Source organism: Hetaerina americana, unplaced genomic scaffold, assembly GCF_022747635.1.
Source record: "Hetaerina americana unplaced genomic scaffold, ioHetAmer1.1.p SCAF_3, whole genome shotgun sequence".
NCBI lineage: Eukaryota > Metazoa > Arthropoda > Insecta > Odonata > Calopterygidae > Hetaerina > Hetaerina americana.
In genome coordinates this window covers 31,934,835-31,955,977 of record NW_027286874.1, presented here as the reverse complement: position 1 = coordinate 31,955,977, position 21,143 = coordinate 31,934,835, and the positions used below count along the sequence as shown (strand labels likewise).

Below are 21,143 nucleotides of genomic sequence, written 5' to 3'. Positions count from 1 at the left end.
GTTTGCCTGGAATTGAAAATTAGGAAGTAATCATTGAGTTCACCTTGCTTCCTTGATTAATAAAAACAGATATATTATAAACCATCCCATTGAAAGCTTCAGTCCTAGAATTGATGCAAAGCTGTTAAAATCACGCTTTCAAATCCTTGATAACACTCATTACGTGGAAACGCTATAAAGTGTTATAGATAGTAAAATTTTACGGACGCTTTCTTAATGTATGCACTTAAGTATTATATTAGGATTATAGGTAGGTTTTGGACAGACGAGAACTGAACAGCCATACACATCTTTGCCTCTAACAACCCTTCTTTAACTTCACATATTTCCTTTCTTCCTTTACTCCGTACGGCATGCCAATCCATTTCCTCCCTTCCTCCCTTACTTCTCCTCGTTCAGCGCAGTATTCAAAAATATATCGCATATCAAAGTTCTCTTCATCCATATTTCCTGCCTCCTTTGGATTTCTACCAACAATCCCCACTCCTACTCCACCATGTCTAGCAATTCCTCGCTTGTTTTCTTTCCTGTCCATTTCACCTTCACCATTCTTCTTCACACCCACTTTTCAAAAGCTTCCAATAAAATCTTATCATCTTCATTTAACGGCTTTGTATCCCTTCCGCACAAAATCCGCACTACAGGTATATCAATGCGTTAACGAGTATTTTCTTATCGTCCTGACTAAACATCCCTGTCATCAATTCCCTCCTTGTGCAAGCTTATTTGCCTATCGCAATTCTTCTTCTTGTGTACCAACTTCTTTGACCATATCGGCCAAAACACTTCCCAGATAGGTAAGCTTCTACTTACTCTTAGTTTTTCCCATCAATACGTTTAACTTAGCCTTACTCTTTATCGGCAACCTCATAAACTTTGTTTTGTTTATATTGAATCTCACCCAGTACCTGTCACAGTGCGCCATCACAGTCATCTAATGCGCCAGGCAATGCTTGCCACCCCTTGGCTGACTGAAAAACTAAATCTTGATTATTTACAAACCTAACTGATTCCAATAATTGTCTACCGACTAGCATTCGTATCTCGAGCTCTATCTCTATTCCTCTTTTAACGTTTCAACCAGGCATGCGTTCAAAAGGGAGGTAATAATGGACACCCCTGACTTAGTCCTCTCCAACCATTGCCCATCTCGGCTCTCCTTCCACCATTCGGACCCGAGCAGTCTCATTCATGTACAAGCTGCAAAAAAGTCTCCTATACCTCCAATGTACTCAAATGTTATGCAATGCATTAATGAAAATGGCCCAATTCACTGAATACAACGACTTCTCTTACTCTTCAAGAAACAAACAAATACATCCTGATTGAATCGAATATTCATTTCAATTAGTTACCTCATTATTGCTATGTCATCATGCCGGTCCCTCCCCTTCCTGAACCAAACTGATAATTCCCTAAGTAATTACTTGCCATCCTTGCCATCCTCTTTATTGATGATTATGAGTACCACTGTAGCTACGAAAAAAATCAGACTTTTTGTTTAATAGTTCTCACATACGGACAGCTGCCTTTCCATTTTCTAGGGATGGTAACTAAAAGTGACCTAACGAAATTTTTCGGCCAAATTCCTCCCTCATAAATGCTACGAAATAGTCAAAAAAGCTCTTTCTTCCACGTTTTCCCAAAATCATAAGTAGTTCCGCGGGAATGCCATTAATCCTCAGGGTCAGTTTCATTTCACTTCCTTTAATGCTCTTTCTCGTACATCGCAATCAAGCATACCTGGGCTTAAGCTATCTCTGTCTTCGTTATATTCTCTTTCTATTTCTAAGCTTGCAGTACCAATATCTTTACCATATATGTGTCTGTCTTACTGTCCCAATATCTTTACCTTGATGTATTATCTCTCATGAATCTTTCCTGGCTGAATGAATGATTCTCCTGACTCATTGTTGTTTGCTGGCACAGATTTTCTGATTTTAATTCCTGACAGTGGTTTCACTTTCCTGTGCAGCCAACGAATTTCGTATTTATTTTGTTAACTTTCTATATCCTCGCACTGTGTGTTATACCACGCTTCTTTTCTTCTTTCGCCATATTATTTTCCCTCCTCAGTTTATTATTCAACTCCTCGTGCACTCTTCTACCTATCACTTTGTTTACAGTATTCGATTTCCTTCGCTCGCCTATCCTCATGATCGCCTTTTCTTTATTCTACGGTTTTTGTGTCATTTTCCTCTCTACGGTTCATTTTGGTTTTTTTGCGGCTTTCGATATCTCTTTTTTATATGTTGCCATTTTTCTTCTATTGTATCTTTCTCCGTGTCATTACTTATAATTTTCTCTGCTTCCTGCAACTCTTTTCTTTTCGTTATAGTTAAAACCTTTGCGTTCCATTTCCTCTTATATGTTTTACCCTCTTGAATCTGACTTTAAACTTCATTACTACTAATTATGATCAGAATCCGCATCCTCTCACCGGAAACTGCGAATGAGTAATCACGCTGTTCCTAAATCTGTACCTAACTATAATATAGTCACATTGATATCTCATTGAAACCCCTGATATTTTCCGCGTATACCTATACGCATTGTGGTTTTTTAGCTAACTTCCAAATATGATATAACCCTCTCTCCTAAAGAAGTCTTAACTAATTGCTTTCTCCCCACTATCATTCCTTGTTCCTAAACTGTATTCTATTCCCTCACTCCCCTACCTCCCTTTGCCAACCACCGCGTTCTAATACCTATAAAATTTGAATGACCAAGTTCTTTGGTTTAACCTTTGTCCATGATAATAATATTCTATCAGGTGCTTGCTCAATATGCGCTTCTTACACATATTTTGTTCAATACTTTTGCCACCCCTCGCTGGTTCTCTTCTCCTTTGCTGCATATTATTGTTCAACTATCGCTCCAGCCATCCCAACTATACCTCTATTCTACCTCGTACATCCCTAAAATATGTATCTATATTTCCTCTCTCCATCTCTCACTCTTTATTTTCTAATTTCCCCTTCCTCATAGAACATTGTCCTTACATTGAAATCCCCTATTCTAACTGTTTTGGTCCTCTTCTATGTTCTCTGTGTTGCGTCTGTCTATTTTTCTTTGCAAGGATTTCGTTAGATGACGATCGCGAAAACCTCGCCTATTCCACTGCCGAGAACGACACACAGCTCAGTGGGCCGAGTCCCCAAGTGGCCAGGACCCTTACTGAAAAATGCATATGTCCATCAGTGCTTCGTGAGATAGTCAATTGAGATGGTTACCCGTTGCTTTCCTTTAAAACTGTTTTAACGTGATATCATTCCTCAAATTGCCGCCCATTATGGGTTAGACGCCTTTGCTGCCGCCTCATTGAGAAACAGACGCTGCGCGGACTATCTTTCATCTGAATATTATTCTTTGACTTTTTGGTATTGTAGCCAGTCATTGGTGAACGTACTGGGAGCATTTATTATTGCCCCCCAGTATAGTTGTGTGGGTCATTAGAACGCACAAGCCCTTCCACCATGTCAAGGTCGCAGCTCATGTGGAGGAAGGACAACTCCATCACTTATGTTTCTATGTTCGGTAGTCTTATGATTAATTTGATTTTATAATATATTTTTTCTCAAATAATTTATTATTTACATCCTCGAAGCTAAATGAAATACTGAAGTAGATAGGAATAAATTTTCCAAAAGTTCATGGTGCGTAAAACATAAATGTCTTATAAATAAAAGGGAAGCAAATTTTTGAAAAATTGGAAACGATCTCAAGAAAATCAAATTCCGACATTTTGTAACCCTTCCTTTGACATTCCAGCATTAATGTAATAAAATCCACTGAAAGGAGAAACGAAAATGTTATCCAATACAATCTTCAGAAGTGTATTGCATCATACTCAACCTAAAAATATGTATGGGTGCAACGCTTTACCCTAAATACTTAACCGTAAACCTAAATACTTGAAGAGTTACCAATTGTAATAATTAAACTCGATTTAAAGAGACAATGATTGAAATAAGAAACATCATCATGCCAGAAAAATTAGCTAAAAGTCAGGAAAAGTTAAATAATTCAATAAAAGGTTAGATTATTAATTTTTTATTATTAACAGTAAGATCAACATTCACGTTTGGTCTTTATACAGGTCGCTTAATTTCTTTATCAACAGTATGGCTAAAATATGTTTCCTCTTGCACACAAGGGTTCGATGGTAATGAATTTAGTGCGTTGATTTCTAGTGGAAACGCCTTCGTCGGCAAAGATTATTTTAGCTTAATCTCTTTATACATTCTTTTATTTCGAAAGTTTAAATAATAAATTACGCCCTTATGGAAATGAAATCTTTATTTATATATATTTTTGTAGGATTCCAAGAAACTGCGGGAGATGCCGCAACAGTAACTTTTAACGGAGTCATCCGCTAATATGCATTTCAATGCAACAATTACAAGTTTAAAAATTATTCGCTTTACCGGGATTCGAACCAGGATCCCTTGATGTCCGGCCGAATTCTTTAGCCAGTTAAGCTATCGAGGCGTCCTCTTAAACTCTGATCGACATCAAGGGATCCGGGTTCGAATCCCGGTCAAGGCGAATGCTTTTTACACTATGAAATTGTCGCATTTTTGTAGGAGTTTGCCATGGCCGTTAGGCCATAGTAGTGCAAGGTTGATCTTAAATTTAGCGTTACACCCTTTTTGATGCGTTTTGAATATCAATCTATTATATACTAGAGTTAGCACATAATTACTTAGTTTCCAGTTAATCGGATTAAACCCTGCAGTAAAGCACCCTTAAAAGTGCTGAATATTCGACATTTATGTTATTATTGGGATCAGTTTTTTGGTATAACCACTTCGGAAACGACAGAGTTTTTAGTTCGAATTTCAAGTCAAATATGAGAAATTGAATAAATGAAAAGACTCCAATAGCCGTAAACTGTTTACGGCTATTGCGGCCTTATCATGTATTCAATATTGCTAGCCGAAAGAGCTCAATTCAATCAATATAAATATGAGGAAATCTTAAGAAATCCTCACATGTTATAAATACTCAATGATTTGATGAAAAGGTAATTAGCGATGAACGAATACCGGCCGAAGAAATGTATCATTTCACCCGTGAGTTTTCCCTAATTATACAATACATTCGAAAGCTGAGTGAATCGTCACACGTTGTTACCTATAGCCATTTCTTACCACCTTCCCATTTAGAAACCCCTTCTTTTCCCTTCATGCGCTTCGGAATCCTTTTGGCACGCCTAACATCGACGGCCCTTTCATCTGCGCTCAAGTGGCTAACGCACCAGGCCGTCCCCAGCGATTATCCCCTTCATCGCTGCCGGTCCCTCTCCCTTTTGAACCCCCTTCCGTTTCCTAACACAATCGCCGTCCTACTCCTCCTATTTATTTTCAATAATAATTTTTTCACAACTTTCTTGCAAGGGGTTCTCCCCCTTGGTACGAATGCTTGGGGAAAATGATCAATGGTAGTGATGATCTATGATCTATTCGGGTCCAACCCAATGGTTTGCAAATCGACGATCCGGGAGTGTCATGCCCACCACACATCAAATAGTCGTTATATAAACACGGGTTTTTTAAATCTTTCTTTGTACAGTTTTCGTTCTCTCGAAGAACTCATTTTGCTGAAAGGGTAAGGTTGAATGATCAACCCCTTTGGGCTCCATCCAATTCAAGCTGAATTTATCATATCTATTGAGGAATGAAAATTTTGTTTTAGGTTATTCAAAATATTGAGAGTAAATATAAGTCTTCCAGAACTTGAGGTAACATTCAGTAATACGATTTAGAGTGGTAGAGCATTAGAATGTAAGCTAGAGTAATAGGAGGAAACATACTTTTTTTGAAAAAGAGAAATTAGGATTATTTTGATTTTTTTTAAGTTAACTTGATTTGCTAATGCGTAGAAGACTTGGGTTCGATCACAATGGTAGGTACTTAATTGATCAAATATTGCTGCACATTGAGAACTATGCAGCCTATTAATTTACGCGATATAAATGGGAAGTATATAAATGCTTATATATTCAAAATCATTTAGCAGCCATTTAAATTGGAGTGTGGATTAGAATGCTGTGACAAGGAACTGATCGTAGCATTTTTCCACTTGATGATTTTATTTTATTTTACGACCGGGTTTTGATGTATTACATCATCATCAACCTGATGATGATGTAACACATCGAAACCCGGTCGTAAAATAAAAAAAAATCATCAAGTGGAAAAGTGCTACGATCAGGTATTTGTTATGTTCCACTTCCACCACATCACGCCTGAAGCTACTCAATTTGTTTGTAAGAAGGAGTTTTCATTTTGTAACTATTTGCTGCCTATAGGTTGATTAATTATTTTTTTTGACTCTCAACGTGTTTCGTAGACTACATACTACCAATGGATACCGAAAACTTCGATTTTTATTTAATTATAAATAAATACTGTTTTTTAGTCCTTTAATCATTTACTAACAATGCAAATATTTCAAAATTATTTCCGCAAATCACATTACCCCTGAGGTTTATAGATTTTGCTGATATTAAGAGAGAAACATTTGGAAATTGCCACAAAGTGTAGAGGATGCGGGCTTTGGATGCTGGATATAGTGTAATATACAAATTTTCATGGGCCTGGCATATTTTTAATGAAAGAACATTAATGGTATGTCGCCATTACAATCTAGTTGAGTGAGGAAACTAAATTAATGGCAACTATGATGGACTTCTATCCGACCGGGTAACTTTATTGAAATATTTTAGCACCTTGGCCGATAGGGTTCTGCTATAATTATCACGAGAGAAATGTATTATGACTTTACACTATTGGGAAGACCGGATGTACCTACACTAAATGGAAATATGAATGCCTTTTCTTGTTCGAGAACAAGGTTGCCCAAACTCTCGTTGCTTTGATTGTTGCATATTAAGTGGCAATATTTGCCATTCAACTCTACTAACAGAACAATTCCGAACCGCCGTCGTAATTAATTACCAGTACGAATTTGACTTTATCGAGGCATGGTTTGTGAAAGCACTTGAAATAATGAAGAGTATAGTATGATGTACTAGATGATGGCAGACAGTTGGGGAACGTTTTTTTTTAATATAAATGGAAATTACATCATATAAAAGGAACTAGAGGTAATAGGGACCAAGAGGATTTTGATTAAATATCAACTATGGTGAATACTACTCTATTGAATAGTACTATGTTGGCTAGTATAGCTGCATATTAAAATTATGTAATAGCGAATTGGTTCTGCATTCTTAAGTTATGTTCTGTCAAGACGAGGAAAGAATAATAGTAAATCCTCCTTCATATGAATAAAAGTTTGAGAGTCTATACTGTATTCCTCTAACATTTTCTGTTGATCGGGAATGTAGAAACTATATTTTTTTGCTTCGGACTGAATACTTTTCTTGTAACGTACTGCAAAATTAAACAATATTGTTATCATACGCGTGGATAATTTACTTAAAAGGTTTAGTTTTTATCACGGGGGCACAGCGAAAAACCAGACAAAGAAATAAGACGGTTAATTTAGTTATTTTATCCTTCGAATGAACATGGCCTCCTCTCGAAGAAGGTCACAGCACCAAAATATCATTTATCAATGTTCGAATCTCTGATTTTGAGTGCTGGGAGTTCGTGGTTCCATGATCGCGTGCCGCCATCGCTCCAATTGAAGACATGAATCAAGCAATATTAGCGCCGAAACATCGCTCACTACCCTGCTCCGTGTAACTACATTGAATGGAGACGCAAACGCTTCTCCTTGTAGAACAAGATGTTTGCTTTAACTCTCGCTCCTTTTTATTCATGCTAAGTGGTAGTATTTGTCGCATCATTGCAGTAATGGAAGATATCTGAATCACCAATATTATCAATGCCTTAACGAATTTGACTTCGTAGAAGCATGCATCGTGAAAAAACTTGAACCAATGATAATGAATCCTTGCAAGGTATGAAAATATTTCATATTTAAATAATTTACAGAATTGCAAAATGCAACTTGCAAGGACAATGCAAAATCTCTTCAATCAATAGATATAGCAATCAGATCTGCACCTTTACACGCCGGGCTCTATCACCACACCTAAGCCAATTCATTAGGAATCGTCACTTAACATCATTTTAAATTCGTGTGGCAGTGTTTCCTACTTCGGCCGGTGTTACTTATAATAAGAATATATCCTTTGTAAAATGACGAATGTAGTGTTAGTATGTGGTAGTAAGAGAATTTTCGGGGAACATCGACGGAAAAACTTTACTGACCATACGGACTTAGAACAATTATTAATGAAGGAGGAGATTCAGTAAATTTGAAAAAAATGCGGAGCAGAGCTTGATGATTAAGTGCATGAAGTGTAAAAGTAGTACATGTGAAGTAGACCAAAATGATTAGAATTAACTTCGTAGTTTCAAGTCTGACTTTGTGAAACTTATCAATTATGGAAAGAAAAAAAACAGCTATGTTAAATTAGGTGGAATTACCATAGCTGTTTTTTCTCTCCAAAAATGGTTAGGTCCAGAAAAATAGATGACTAGATAGAAAAATCACTAAGGGAAATAAAGTCGGTAGGATGAGATAATGTTCCTGCAGAATTACTCAAAGAGTTCAGAGAAACTTGAAATGATGGGATGCGATTTAATTGATTTTTATACACTACCTTAATATGAGGAAGTAGGTTAACGAGGACACTAAATGGAATTCTTTTTCGATCCCCATTTCATAAAATATTGGGCTCCAGCATGTGAGGAACATGCAGCAACAGTAAGTTCCAAAACCATGAGAAGGTTTCATAACGGGGCATGCAAACCACATAGGCGGAGCTCAGTTTGGACTTAGAAAGGAGATGGGAACGCTTGATGACATTGTATTAATGAGAACGTTATTAGGAAGAAACAGAATATAATCAGGCAGTCTTCGTTTACTTCGTGATTTTGCGACGGCGTTAGGCAGGGTAGAGTAGACTAAGTAGTAGGGTGGACTAAGTTGGTTGAAGTTTGCGGAATATAGGAGTAGATTGGAGAGGGATTACAAGACTTATTCAAAACCTGTGCATGAATAAGACAGCACTAATAAAGGGTATTGGAGGGAGAATAGGGATAGAAAGTGATAGGCCAGGAGGTAAGACTCGATTGGCCGTTATCGCCAGTGTGTTTCAGGACGCTACTGGATGCATGCTGAGGAAATGTTAAGAGTGCCTTGGAAAGGGCATTAATTAGCGTACGGGAATGAAAATGAATTGAGAAAGCAAGTCAAACAGAGAGGGAGACTAACTACGACGTGTTTAATATGGTGGAAAAAGAGAAGTTGCTTTGTGAAATCCGAGGAAGTAATAGGAGGAAATATTGAAGTTGGGTGGGATGTTTAAGGCTGTGATAGAAGAGAGAAGATAAGTGGAGGAGAGGAAGAAGGAGACTAGGCTTCTTAGGCTTCATGAAGGTAGAAAGAAAGTACAAATAACTGCAGATAGCAATAGCTCATGGCACATAAAGGTAGTACTCGCGATAAATAACAGTAAAGTTCCGATAGGGACCGTCCAAAATCTTAAATATGTTGAGTATCTTATATAAATGATGGCAATTAGTTAAATGATAATAATGATAGTTATTGTCCCTTTTAATATTGTATTAAAAAATTGTTTTAGCTGATTAAGTTTTCATGGTTTGATACGAATTGAATCACTTTTTGTTTTCGCAATTGTACGTCACAGTAGTTGGTTGGGATGTAGCGGATAGTGATTAATACATTTCTTGATCCTAATGCATGGTAGATACACTAAAACTCCTTTATGTTAGCGAAGCATGCTATTATACAAGCCATAATGAAATTTCGGATAATCAGTAATTGAAGGCACTTAAGAGGATGGAGAGGTACCGGCCATATGTGTCTAGAATGTCGTTTTAACGTGCCAGTCATCGGACGATGTAATATCTATGAAAAATCTGCCATTTGAAACTCTAATGGGGACAACTAAAAATTCCGTATTCAGTATTAGAATATGGTTTTAAGGCACGGGAAAAGAGAATACATTGGTAGCTGTCCAACAAATCCGATTTCCTATACTGACAAGGATGATACGCAAAATCAGCCATCTCTGTATTAAATGGCTCTTTTTAAAATACATTTCTCATATCTATGGTATACTGAGATGAAGTATTATTATTCTTACAGGCACTATGCAAATCATTTCCAATAAATTAACTCAAAGACTGACGTCACAGGATGTCATCGATCCTTAAAAATATTTCGAAGAATAACCAAATTAGAAGCAGGTAGTGTTTACACCAGAAACTTAAGTTACTTTCAAATTAATCATCATGAAAAATTGATTTTCTCGCAATTTCTATAATGTTCACTCATAAAATTAACTAGCGCCAAAAGAGTTTTCAGCGACCAAATATGCATTAAAATTTTTTTCGACGTTATATTCATGGGAAAGGTGTGGCAATATATAATTCTCAAGGGTGAATTAAATACCTAAATATCTTTACATGAATTTAGAGTGGCATAAAATTAATTGGAGTGATTGTTTCTTTATTTCCACTTTTAGAATTAGCTAAAAAAATACGTTTTCTGGGCTTAACATTTGGTTAGATTTTTGCTATTACTTTAAAACATCTTATTTTATGATTTCCTTTAATTGTAAGAAAAATCACCCTGTTCCATCAGTATCAATATGATAGTCGGTGTGAAGCAACCCTCTAAACTCTCCTGTTGCTTGCCAATCTCTTCTTTCCCTCAAACCTTCTTACACCGACATTTCCTATTAACTGCTTCTAGTAGTTCATCCTTTAGAATTCTTCTGGTATTCCTCACCCTACATGGTACTTTCAGTTATGGTCCTCAATAAACCATCGTACCTCAGGTCATCTCCAACCAATTTGCCTCTTTTTCTTGTGAGTGTCCTTCATAGGCTTCTTTCTTCAGTCACTCTTCGAAATACTTCATTTGTTATTCTATTCATCCATTTTAATTTTAAAGTCTTCTGCAGAACTATACTTTCTTCGTCTCTAATCTCCTTTTCTCTGCTGCGCCTATTCTCGTAGTCTCACATACATAGAAATGTAGGCTCTATGCATAACTTTTTAACTTATGTATTATATTATTTTCCTCATGTCAATAAAAGTACTATTCGCCGTTAGTAGTTGCTTGTTTTTGATACAAAGCTTTTTCTGCCATTCATATTGTGCTTACTATATACCGCTTACTTCTTCCATTACTATTGATGCTAATGCTAATTAGTGACACACTTCCTCCATTTTTAGTCTGTTTGTCTCGAGTCTTACTTGGACATTAGCTTCCCTGATGCAACTTTCATTGATCCTTTGTAACGTTTTATGAAATGCAGAATTAAATAAGACAAAATAATAATAATGATCTTCAAAAAATTTGCTAAGGTGATATTTAATTTTGCAGTCATTTTAAAAAACGGAGGAAACTGAACCATTCAAAAGATGATAACTTTGAAATTGAAAACTTTAACAAATACCTATGTCTGATGTCCCTAATACCACCGCAAGATACATTACGGTGTACTTATTTAAGGATATTAATTGATTACCTCTAAGCGGACAATGAAGTGCAATAAGCAGATTACCCTTATTTACGGTTAAACGCTTTGTTGAAATGTACATTAGAGATTTAGGTGTGATGTAGTGGAATCGTTCCATAATGACAGAAACAGAGAAAAACACTTGCAATTTACCACTTTTTAGTGGAAAAAGTGGAGAGTGGAGTGAGTTTAGTGGAGAGTAAAAAGTGGAAAATTGCAAGTGTTTTCTCTCTTTCTGCAGTTTCGTTTAAATGTAAAAATGTGCGTTTGCGTACATCTCTCGAATAACAATGAATGAAATGAAACCACTTATTTTATAAACTTTAAGACAATGTGAGCTCAGTGGAGGAAGACCAAATTTCAGTTTTCTAAAAGCATACGAATCTGGCAGTAATGAGAAGTGATAACTATTTCAATGAAAATGTATGCATGATTTGAGTGCACGTATTAAAAACGTTGGATACCGTTTAATCAATCTGAACCTCCACACTACATTTGATATTGTTTTACGACTGTAACTGATATTCAGACACTAAACAACCTTCATCATTCATAATGAATAACTGATCGAAGCACTTTTCCACTTGATAATTTTTTTTATTTTACGACCGGGTTTCGATGTATTACATCATCATCAGGTCTATTGGTCCTATTCATGGAGTAGAGGATTTCTTACATTGTCAATTTTATATTAAAAACTCGCTAGCATTACGTTCTCTATACTGAAGTTTTATTGGCCATAATAAATAAAGGCAAGATGGATCACATAAAGCGAGCTGGACTGAATTAAGGAACAATCGAATTTTTTGTAATATTTTTATTTTCACCGGTGCATCATGTGATTTCATTTCATTATTATTATAGATATTCCTTTTTCTCTTTGATTCTAGGCCCTCACTAAAGTCACATCCTTAAAGTCATATATGGAAATATCATGTCTTCGATTGCACTTTGCCTTTAAAAATGCGCTTTGACTTCCTTCTGCGAGAGAAAATATTGCTATACATATGTTTAATCTTATCGAGATTGTTTTCATAGCTTATCATAATCTGTGTTACCTCTGATTTACAACCCATGTTATACTCGCACAAGCTACTGGAAGCCTGTAAAATGGTTCTTTTTTCTTATGTATTGGTAACTAGAGTCTGATTAGTATGATTGAAAGAACTTCATAATTTATCAAACATTTTGGCATAACTGACAAGACGTAAAAGCGTTTGTAAAATCTGCTGCACCATCAGGAAACTGGAACTGCTTACTCTTGTCTCGAGTGGCTCTTTTTAGTCTCTGTCGAAATGTTTACGCATGAACAAGACTTCAATAACTCTTAACAATTTGTTTAAATACTAAAAATATTATTTACGATAAAAAGTTTTCGCGTTGATATATGCATTCTAATTTTAGAATTGATGAATCAAATTTTAAATACAAAAAAAATTACTATATTGCTAAATTCATGGATTTTTAATTATATTTTTATTGAAATCCCTTCAATTATATATCTGGTAAACTTTTCTTTTTTTGGATATCAGAAGGCAGTAATACGTCATTTGGGGTTGCACAAGTGAATTTGTCTCACTGAAGAAATACGTTGCGTCATTGTTCATTAGGACGATAAGGAGATACGATTTCAAAAGATGTTCACTCAAGAAAACTAGCAGAATATCTTATTGAAAATTGGCAATCGCGTTTAATGTTGTTTTTATTTACTTTCCAATACAACTACGTTTAATTTACTCCCCTTAAATGTCTTTCACGCTAACATGTCCACCTTTAAGAGTTTTTAGGAATGCTAGAGGAAACTTGAGGATAGCGATTTATTGGTACATAAACCAGAATTCTTATTTTTATATGATATTTGATAATCGCATAAAAATATTGTATCTTTATCTCGATACCGTATTGCTCTCATTAATTTTTAAAGCTAAATTTAAACCTCGAATCATAATATTTAGAATTATATTAATATCCTGTGAATAAAATAGTTCTTTTAGATTAATGATTTCGATTTGGACTCGATTAATGACAGTTGAAAGTTGTCTTAATTTCATTGCTAACATGCATTGCCGTGGTATATTAAGTTTTTCTGTGTGTTGAACCAACTTATTCCGAAAAAAACTCCTCATGTATCGCTTTTAGCATTCAGAAGCGAGGCATAAACTAATTGAAATATCACCAAAGTGTTATGGTGGTTTGTTTCAAACGTCAGAACAATTAGTTGCGCATTATTATTTACGGAATCCGTTCACGGTTAAAACTATGCAACTCGTTACGCTGTAATGTCATTTATTCTTCAGTTTGTCATAACGTGAAGATATTGTATCTTCGTTAGATTGTGGAAAATGAAACCCAAATTAAATGACCGTTTTTTTCTAACCTTAATTATCTAACGTATTTATTAAGCGTTACGTGCATTGGCCTGGACGATATTCTTTTTTCGGAATCCCCGAAAATATTAACTTGGAAACTGTCCTTTTCTTTCGTCGAATGTTTGAAATGTACTGTATGTTAGCATTCTTCTTTATTTCATTTTATATTGCTTCAATCTATTTTAAGATCCGTAATATGTAGCAATAAAATCTATCATAAAATTCTAGATCCATTCAAAAGAAACTGCGGGAGATGCCGCAACAGTAACTTTTAACGGAGTCATCCGCTAATGTGCATTTCAATGCAACAATTTCAGAGTGTAAAAATCATTCACCTTGATAGGGCGAATGATTTTTACACTCAGAAATTGTTGCATTCTAGATCCATCTAATAAACAAAGAAATAATTGAATAGCATTTATATACATTGGAATCATGGTGTGTAAGATCTTTTTCATTTCTTTTGAATTCTCAAACTTCATTAACGGAGTAGGTAATTGAAGAAATGCATGGAAAATTTCGAAAAAAATATCTTTATGAGTATTTATTAAATTTCTCGTGTATTGAGAGGAAATGACATGCCACACATGTTAGGCGATTGGATGTGTCGCATTTTCCCATTTTAAAAGTTGGGTGATCTTCACGCGACAAGATCTGAAGCATTTTTTGAGCAAATATTTGGTAAATGAATATTGACAATCGTGGAAATATTCGAGTGAAGTTTTCGTGTGGAGATTATTTTGCCTACGTAGAAATGTTACCCATTTAACCATAGTTGTTGTTCTAAGCATTAGAGAAGGGCATACCCCTTGAATTAATGCGGCTTCACGCTCAAACAGAAATTAGGCTGTGACAAAGATAATACTGAGCCTATCAACCTTTGAATGTTTTAATCCAATGATCCTGTCAATTTGTGGGCATTGCCTAAAGTGCGATTGCAGAATCAGGATGTCTTTACTGGACGGCTCCACTCTAATCGAGTATGGGACGTCTGAATTCACTCTGATAGTGTCCAAAGGAATCAATTGCACCTTGCCGTAGGGGCCAGGGTTTGCCCTGACTGATAAGATAGCGGCAAGGGGTTGAGTGCCATGAATAGAAGGTTTGAGAAAGTTAGGAAGCGGAATTTGGATGAAAAAGGACAGTGGTGATCATGAAATCTGAAAATTCGAATGACAAATCAAAACACTACGAACAATTCATTAAAATCAGTTGCAACACACTTGTATTATATTCGTATAAAAATACGATGAATACTAAATTTTGTTAGAATAGAATCATGAAAATACTCTTTCAAGTTAACAATGATGCGAACCTGCTCCACAATAGGAACTGAAGTTAAGACCATTAGAAAAGTACAAAGGATGTCAAAATACGAAAGATTAAGTCATAATTGTTACAGAAAGTGCATACCTGATGTTACTGTACAATTAATAAAGCGTGATGAATTGAGGAAGGAAGTTTTATGAGAATCGGATTGGAGAAATCAGTTTTCAAAGGTGGTCAATTTAAACAAGTGGATCATCATTTACGTCTCTTCCAAAGGATTGACGGCTATTTTTGGTTCGCAATATTACAGTACAGGTAGGATAATAGAATTCAACTGAAAAATGTATAAAGGTATATAGTATGTATGTACATAGCAATCTAACTCTTGCCATTTTTTCAACTATTATGGAGAGGCAGCGGGGAAATTTGGTGACTAAATAACTTAAATGTGCAACCAATGGAAACAAAAATATAAGACCGAGTTTTTTTGGAAATAAATGACATTTAGACGATCAGGTCAAAAAGATCAATCTATAGATTAATTAATTAGCAGATTTCCTTATGCACTATGATAAGCTAAGTGAATGTTGGGCCATAAATTTTCATTTAAAGGAACTGCCCTCAGTTGAGATCCAAACTCTGTGTTAACCCTAAAGCTTTATTTTTGTCAAATGAAACCACTTCGAATGTCTATGACACAACTATTACTACCTTGCTCTTACCTGGCTTGGGTACGTTCCGTTTAACCTGCATCCACTTGTAAGTTGGAACCGCCTGAGCAGTCGCGTTTGTCTGCTGTTGTTGCCTCTCCTGTTCTGGCTGGCTCGACGTTGCCCTGATGTGACGCATGTGCTGCTGCGGCTGTTGATGGAGAAGATGGGCTGCAACCGCCACCGCCGTCACGGCAGCCGTCGGATGAGAATGCATGTGGTGGTTGTAATGCTGCGTTTGACCACCACCGACACTGTTAACGTTGTTACCGTGGTGTTGGGGATGGTGTTGATGGTGAGGAGAAATTTGATGCGCAACAAGGTGTGGTGGCCCTTGAGGGTGTAGGACGGGAGGATGAAGCTGGGAGATCTGCATTGTGGATTGCTGCTGGTTTTGCGACATTTGAGCAACAGGGATGTGGTGGTGCTGATATCCTCCGCCAACTCCATTAATTCCCCCACAGCTCAGGTCGTCGGATCTTACTGCATCAGTCGTTGGATGACTATGCTGGTTTCGTAAGGTATGGTGAGGCATTGACGGAGAGGGGGTCACGTTTGGACCTTCCAGTGGATATTGGGCGCTCGGCATTGTCGTCGTACATGGGGACAAGGTGTTGTCGTTGACAACATGCATGGGACGTTCATGAGCTAATCTTTGGGGACGGTAGGAGTCGTACGTGACGGGAGAACCTTCACTACCTTCCTGCGTCGGAATTTGGTGGATCGGGTGGTGAAGGGAGTGTTCGTGCACATTAGGAACTTCTTGAACATAACTTCCCGGGGTATAGGGAGGAGACACTGGATTGTGATGCTGCTGCTGCACTCCGGTGGATACAGTTTGCTGCTGTTGGTGGTGTTGATGAAGCCTACCGTTGTCATGATGCCCTGGGACGATTGCGTCTGAAACTGACGTTTGGTGTGCCCTAGTAACTTCGCTGTGCTGTTGGTGGTGCTGAGGATTGGTAATTCTGTAGTCGTTGGCGTCCAAATTGGTGTAACTAAGTCCGTTATCCGAGGTGATTATATGTGAGGTCTCCTCGTGGTTCGAATGAGACCTTGAAATTTCTGTCGGTTGCTGAGACTCCTGAAGGTGATGAGGAGGGTGCTGATGGTGTTGGTGTTGCATTTCTTCGGTCGCCGGAGTCTGGTGCTGATGAAAATAGGAGTGGACATGGTGCCCTCCCGTCGTCGGTGGTGTCGGTGTGGATGCAGCGATTGCCCCGACGTAAGTCCCTCCAGCGCCCTCAGCGTCGTCCCCGAAATAGGCGGCGTGCACGGCCGCTACTGGTTCACCCGTGGCACCGTGGTGGTGATGGTGGTATCCCTGGTGAACAGGGTGTATTGACGGGTGGTGGAAAGGGTGCGTGTGGGAGTGGTGGTGGTGGGGTATATGGTGTGGGTGGTGGATGTTATGGTGCTGTGGAGTGGATGTATGCCCATAACCTCCACCGACTTCACTCGCACACATTCCGTATGCACCCGTAGCGCTCGTCAGGTTCATCGTCATCATCCCGGAAATATTATTAAATGTTTCCCTTTCCTCTTAATCTCTTTGCTATAGCAGGAAGGGAAAATTGTTTTATTTTTACACACGCTTAATACTTTCACACATACCACTAAGTTCTAACGAACGTTTTTCTTTCGATTTTTCTTCATCTAATTAACACCTTTCATTCTCTTTTCCTTCAAATCAAATTATTCAATTGGCCTTGGATCGCACAATTTTACAATTGACACTCCATTTACCATTTTAAATATCACTTTCAGAATTGAGATTTTATGTACACATTTCTGTGCAATGTCCCCATTATTCTGTTTTTTTTCACACTAGACTTCCTGCGAAAAAATGCTATTTAACACAAACTGAAATATTGTAGGAATCGTTCCCAACTGCTTTTGTGCGTAGGACTTAGGACTGCATTCCACACAGGGTTGCGAGACTCAATATCCACTATCCCACGGAGCGATGGGTTCTCGCGGTTATTTTAAACTTCCACATGACGTTCGTTTTCCTGCGGGGCATTAAGCGTAATATCTTGCGTTCCTCACCGATGACCGCCGAGTTCGTCCGCCTAGTTGAGCCGTCGTGCAGCGGTGAGCGACACTACGACTGCCGCCTTAGGCTGCCTCTCCTCGGCCTTCGCCTTCTCCGTCGCCCGATCCCTCCCCACTCCTCCCCCCTTCTTCCCTCCCTCGACCTCACGCCGCACTCGCCTCCTCTCACCTCCGTCGTCCGTCCTTCCTGCGGCAGCCGCAGCGCACGTATGGCCGTGCCGACGGCCAGTGTCGCCCATTGGCGGCGGCGAGGGCAGTCGGAAAATCTTTCTCCGGGATTCAAGAGCGCAGACGGCGGGCGAAAAACCTGACAAGGCTCGGCGAGGAGACGTGACTATCGCCGAGGCCGCGATCATGAAAGTGCGGCTTGAGTTTTACTCGTCTTTGCCCAGAGAGGACTTGCGGATCGAGCTTGGGAAACACTTAGTAGCAATTTCAAGAGGATTGCACCGAAATCATTGACAAATGCAAAACTATAAAGGCAACAGCCTCTGTAAATATAACTTAGAATAACTGGATGACAGCGCCTTCTTAAACACGTGCTGCTGTCTCTCCAATCCTCCTCGGGACTTCCTCAAACACTTTCTTCTCAGTCATTATCCCTTTTGGCCATGACCCCGCCCTTTTCGAACGAAAGAAAAACCCTTTACCCTCCCGGTTTTTAACTTACGTCCTTCGCACTTTCTGAACCACAAAACCTCTCACACGTCCCCTTTTCCCATCCCGTAATGAATTCCCACGGTTCCCCTTGGTCGTCACCCCCACACACCCCTCGACTGAGTTCTCAGAATCCGCGCTCTCCGAACACTAGACGATGGTCCCCTCCACTGAGGGTAGCAATGTCGTGTTCTGGTGGAAAAGAGTGAAAAAAATTCCACGCGCACTTCGCGTGAGGCCTCGTGCGACTCCCTCTCGTGCTTCGTGTGCGACTACTGCAGCCCCCGTGAAACCGTCGTGCGGGGATCGTGTGAGGAATGGAGGGAATGAGTGTGTCGTGCAGCTCTTTGAGCCACAACTGCGTGTGGCGGGTGTGAGCTGCGGAGGGAGTGGTATGAAGAGAGGGGGGTTGGGTGGTGGTAGGGGGAACGGGATAAAGGAATAAAAGGAGGGGTATGCTGGGAGGGGGCTGCTTGGAAGGGATGGATGGGGGCATCGGAGAGAAAGAAGTGTCTCAGTCGCCGCCCCCTGTTACATACGAGAAAGGCGTACTCTCGTGGGGATTACTTCAGAGGAGACCGTAGGGGAAGGGGTGTGTGCTTTCGCCTGTACTGTTGTGGTGGGATCGTTGGAGTGGGGACGAACAGTGGGCGGTCGTTAGAAGCGGGAGGGCTTAGATAGCGTCCTTCGAGGTGTGTGTGGGTGGGGCGTGAAATGAAGGAACGGGAATTCCTTGTGCTCTCGGATGCGATGGCAGAAAAACTTTGCTCCTGAGGAAAATGCAATGCTAAGAATCCACCATGCGTTGCGAAGCGGGGGAAGAGAGATATATGCGTAGGAATATAATAAGAGGCATTGCGTGTCTAGTTTAGATTTAATTTAAAATTGCGTGATTAGGTAGTTTTTATTGATGAATAGAAAATTATACTTTACAATCTTAAAGAAATAAATTTCTGCAGCTTTATTTCTTCGCTGTTCTTATATTTTTCGTTATTAGGTAACATTTACGAATACATTAGAAATTGTTAGTTCTGCATTGGCTCGAAGATTGTAATTCGTTAATGTATTTCGTCATCATTACATCTGTATCACTATGATATGATGTCTCTTTATGTGATGAAATATGTTATAAAAGAGGATGGTTAACCCAAATTGTATAGATAATGCTTTTTATGATCGGTAATTATTTTTGCAGAGTTTCTTTGGGGTAACCATGTACTTACTGAGGATAACATGAGCTCGGATTGGGAAATGGAAAAGTTGACGTGTATTGAACGATGAAAACAATTGTCACGGGGTAATAAATAGGACAGAAAATGTGATCTCGAATGGTGTTAAGCTCAAAGTTAGCTCTATTGGGGTGGGCAATCGAGACAGGAAGTGAGGCAAAGAAAGGGCGGTAGTTGAGAGGCGTGGGGGAGAGATTGGTGGAGAAGGAGTGGAGACATGTATTGGCAATCGGAGAAGGGTGCCTGCTTAGATGGACGAACTGGGAGAGACCGCGTAAGGGAGGACTGGCTGCGTATTTCCAGGAATAACGCGATAAGTGTAAAATCCAATGCGGGGATGGCAATGCAATTAGAACTCTTGGACATTTGGAAAAGAAAAAATAATCAGATTTTTCAGAATACTGTTTACAGTTTTCCTTACATCAAGCGTGGGATCAAAACGAAGCATAGAAATGATGTGTGGAGATTTAAAAGGAAATTGAGGCCATTATAACGATAGTTACTCACACAGGACATGAATACACAAAAGTTTAATGTAGGTGCCTACTGCACGCATATTGTAATTGTCTACAAGCAAAAATACCTAGGTCTCTAACGAAAGAGTACCATAACTCCATCACAACCTAGCGTTACCTAATTGGGGCTCTGTAGGGATACCATTGATGAACGGCCCTATGAGCCGCGTTTGCGGCTCATAGTGGCGTTCCAAAAATAAAGTGGATTCCGGTGAATTAAGTATCATCCCAAGGACCAACTAACTCCGCAATGTACCTACAGCTCCAAGAAGTGGTCGGCAAGGGCTCACTCTAGGGGATTTTTCGACAATCACACTATCTTACTAATGACTCGTAGAAAAAGAAACAGGGGGATGTCAAACTTATTAACCAGGTTGTGGCCTTAAGTCGGTATTGGGGAAAAATATTGACGTGAAAAAATGGTTTGAATTCAGGTGGAAAACAATGCTACTTATTTGTGTGCTTGTGTTCGGCGTGGGAACCAATTTTTTTCGCAAGTCATAGTGCAAGATTTAGATGCTTTCTTTTTTATGCTTGAAGATATGGATGTTTCCCTTTTTCAAATGCCACATACATTTAGGAATTCTCCCCAGTATTTAAAATTCGTAAGGATGTATGAGCTTACCCTGGGTTTGTACTTAAGCCAAGTACTTAAACTCTCTATTTAAAATTAATGTTCAAGAAAAAAAATGCCAATGGTTACTTGTTAATGGAAAATGCAAAGGAAACCTAAAGCCCCTAAGTTGATGTTTACCATTTTATTTTCTCTTAATACACTGCATTCTTTCTTATTTTCCACAGAAGTT

General features: G+C 38.6%; 1 protein-coding gene across 1 annotated transcript in view; it reads right to left on the bottom strand.

Moving 5' to 3' along the window:
- Nucleotides 1–17,388, bottom strand: part of LOC139689983 (homeotic protein labial-like) — a 64,109-nt gene extending 46,721 nt beyond the window's left edge. Inside the window, exon 1 of the mRNA XM_071587143.1 lies at nt 15,894–17,388. Within this exon, the coding sequence (XP_071443244.1) occupies nt 15,894–17,388 (1,495 nt within the window). The remainder of the gene's footprint in view (nt 1–15,893) is intronic.
- Nucleotides 17,389–21,143: the final 3,755 nt, after the last annotated feature.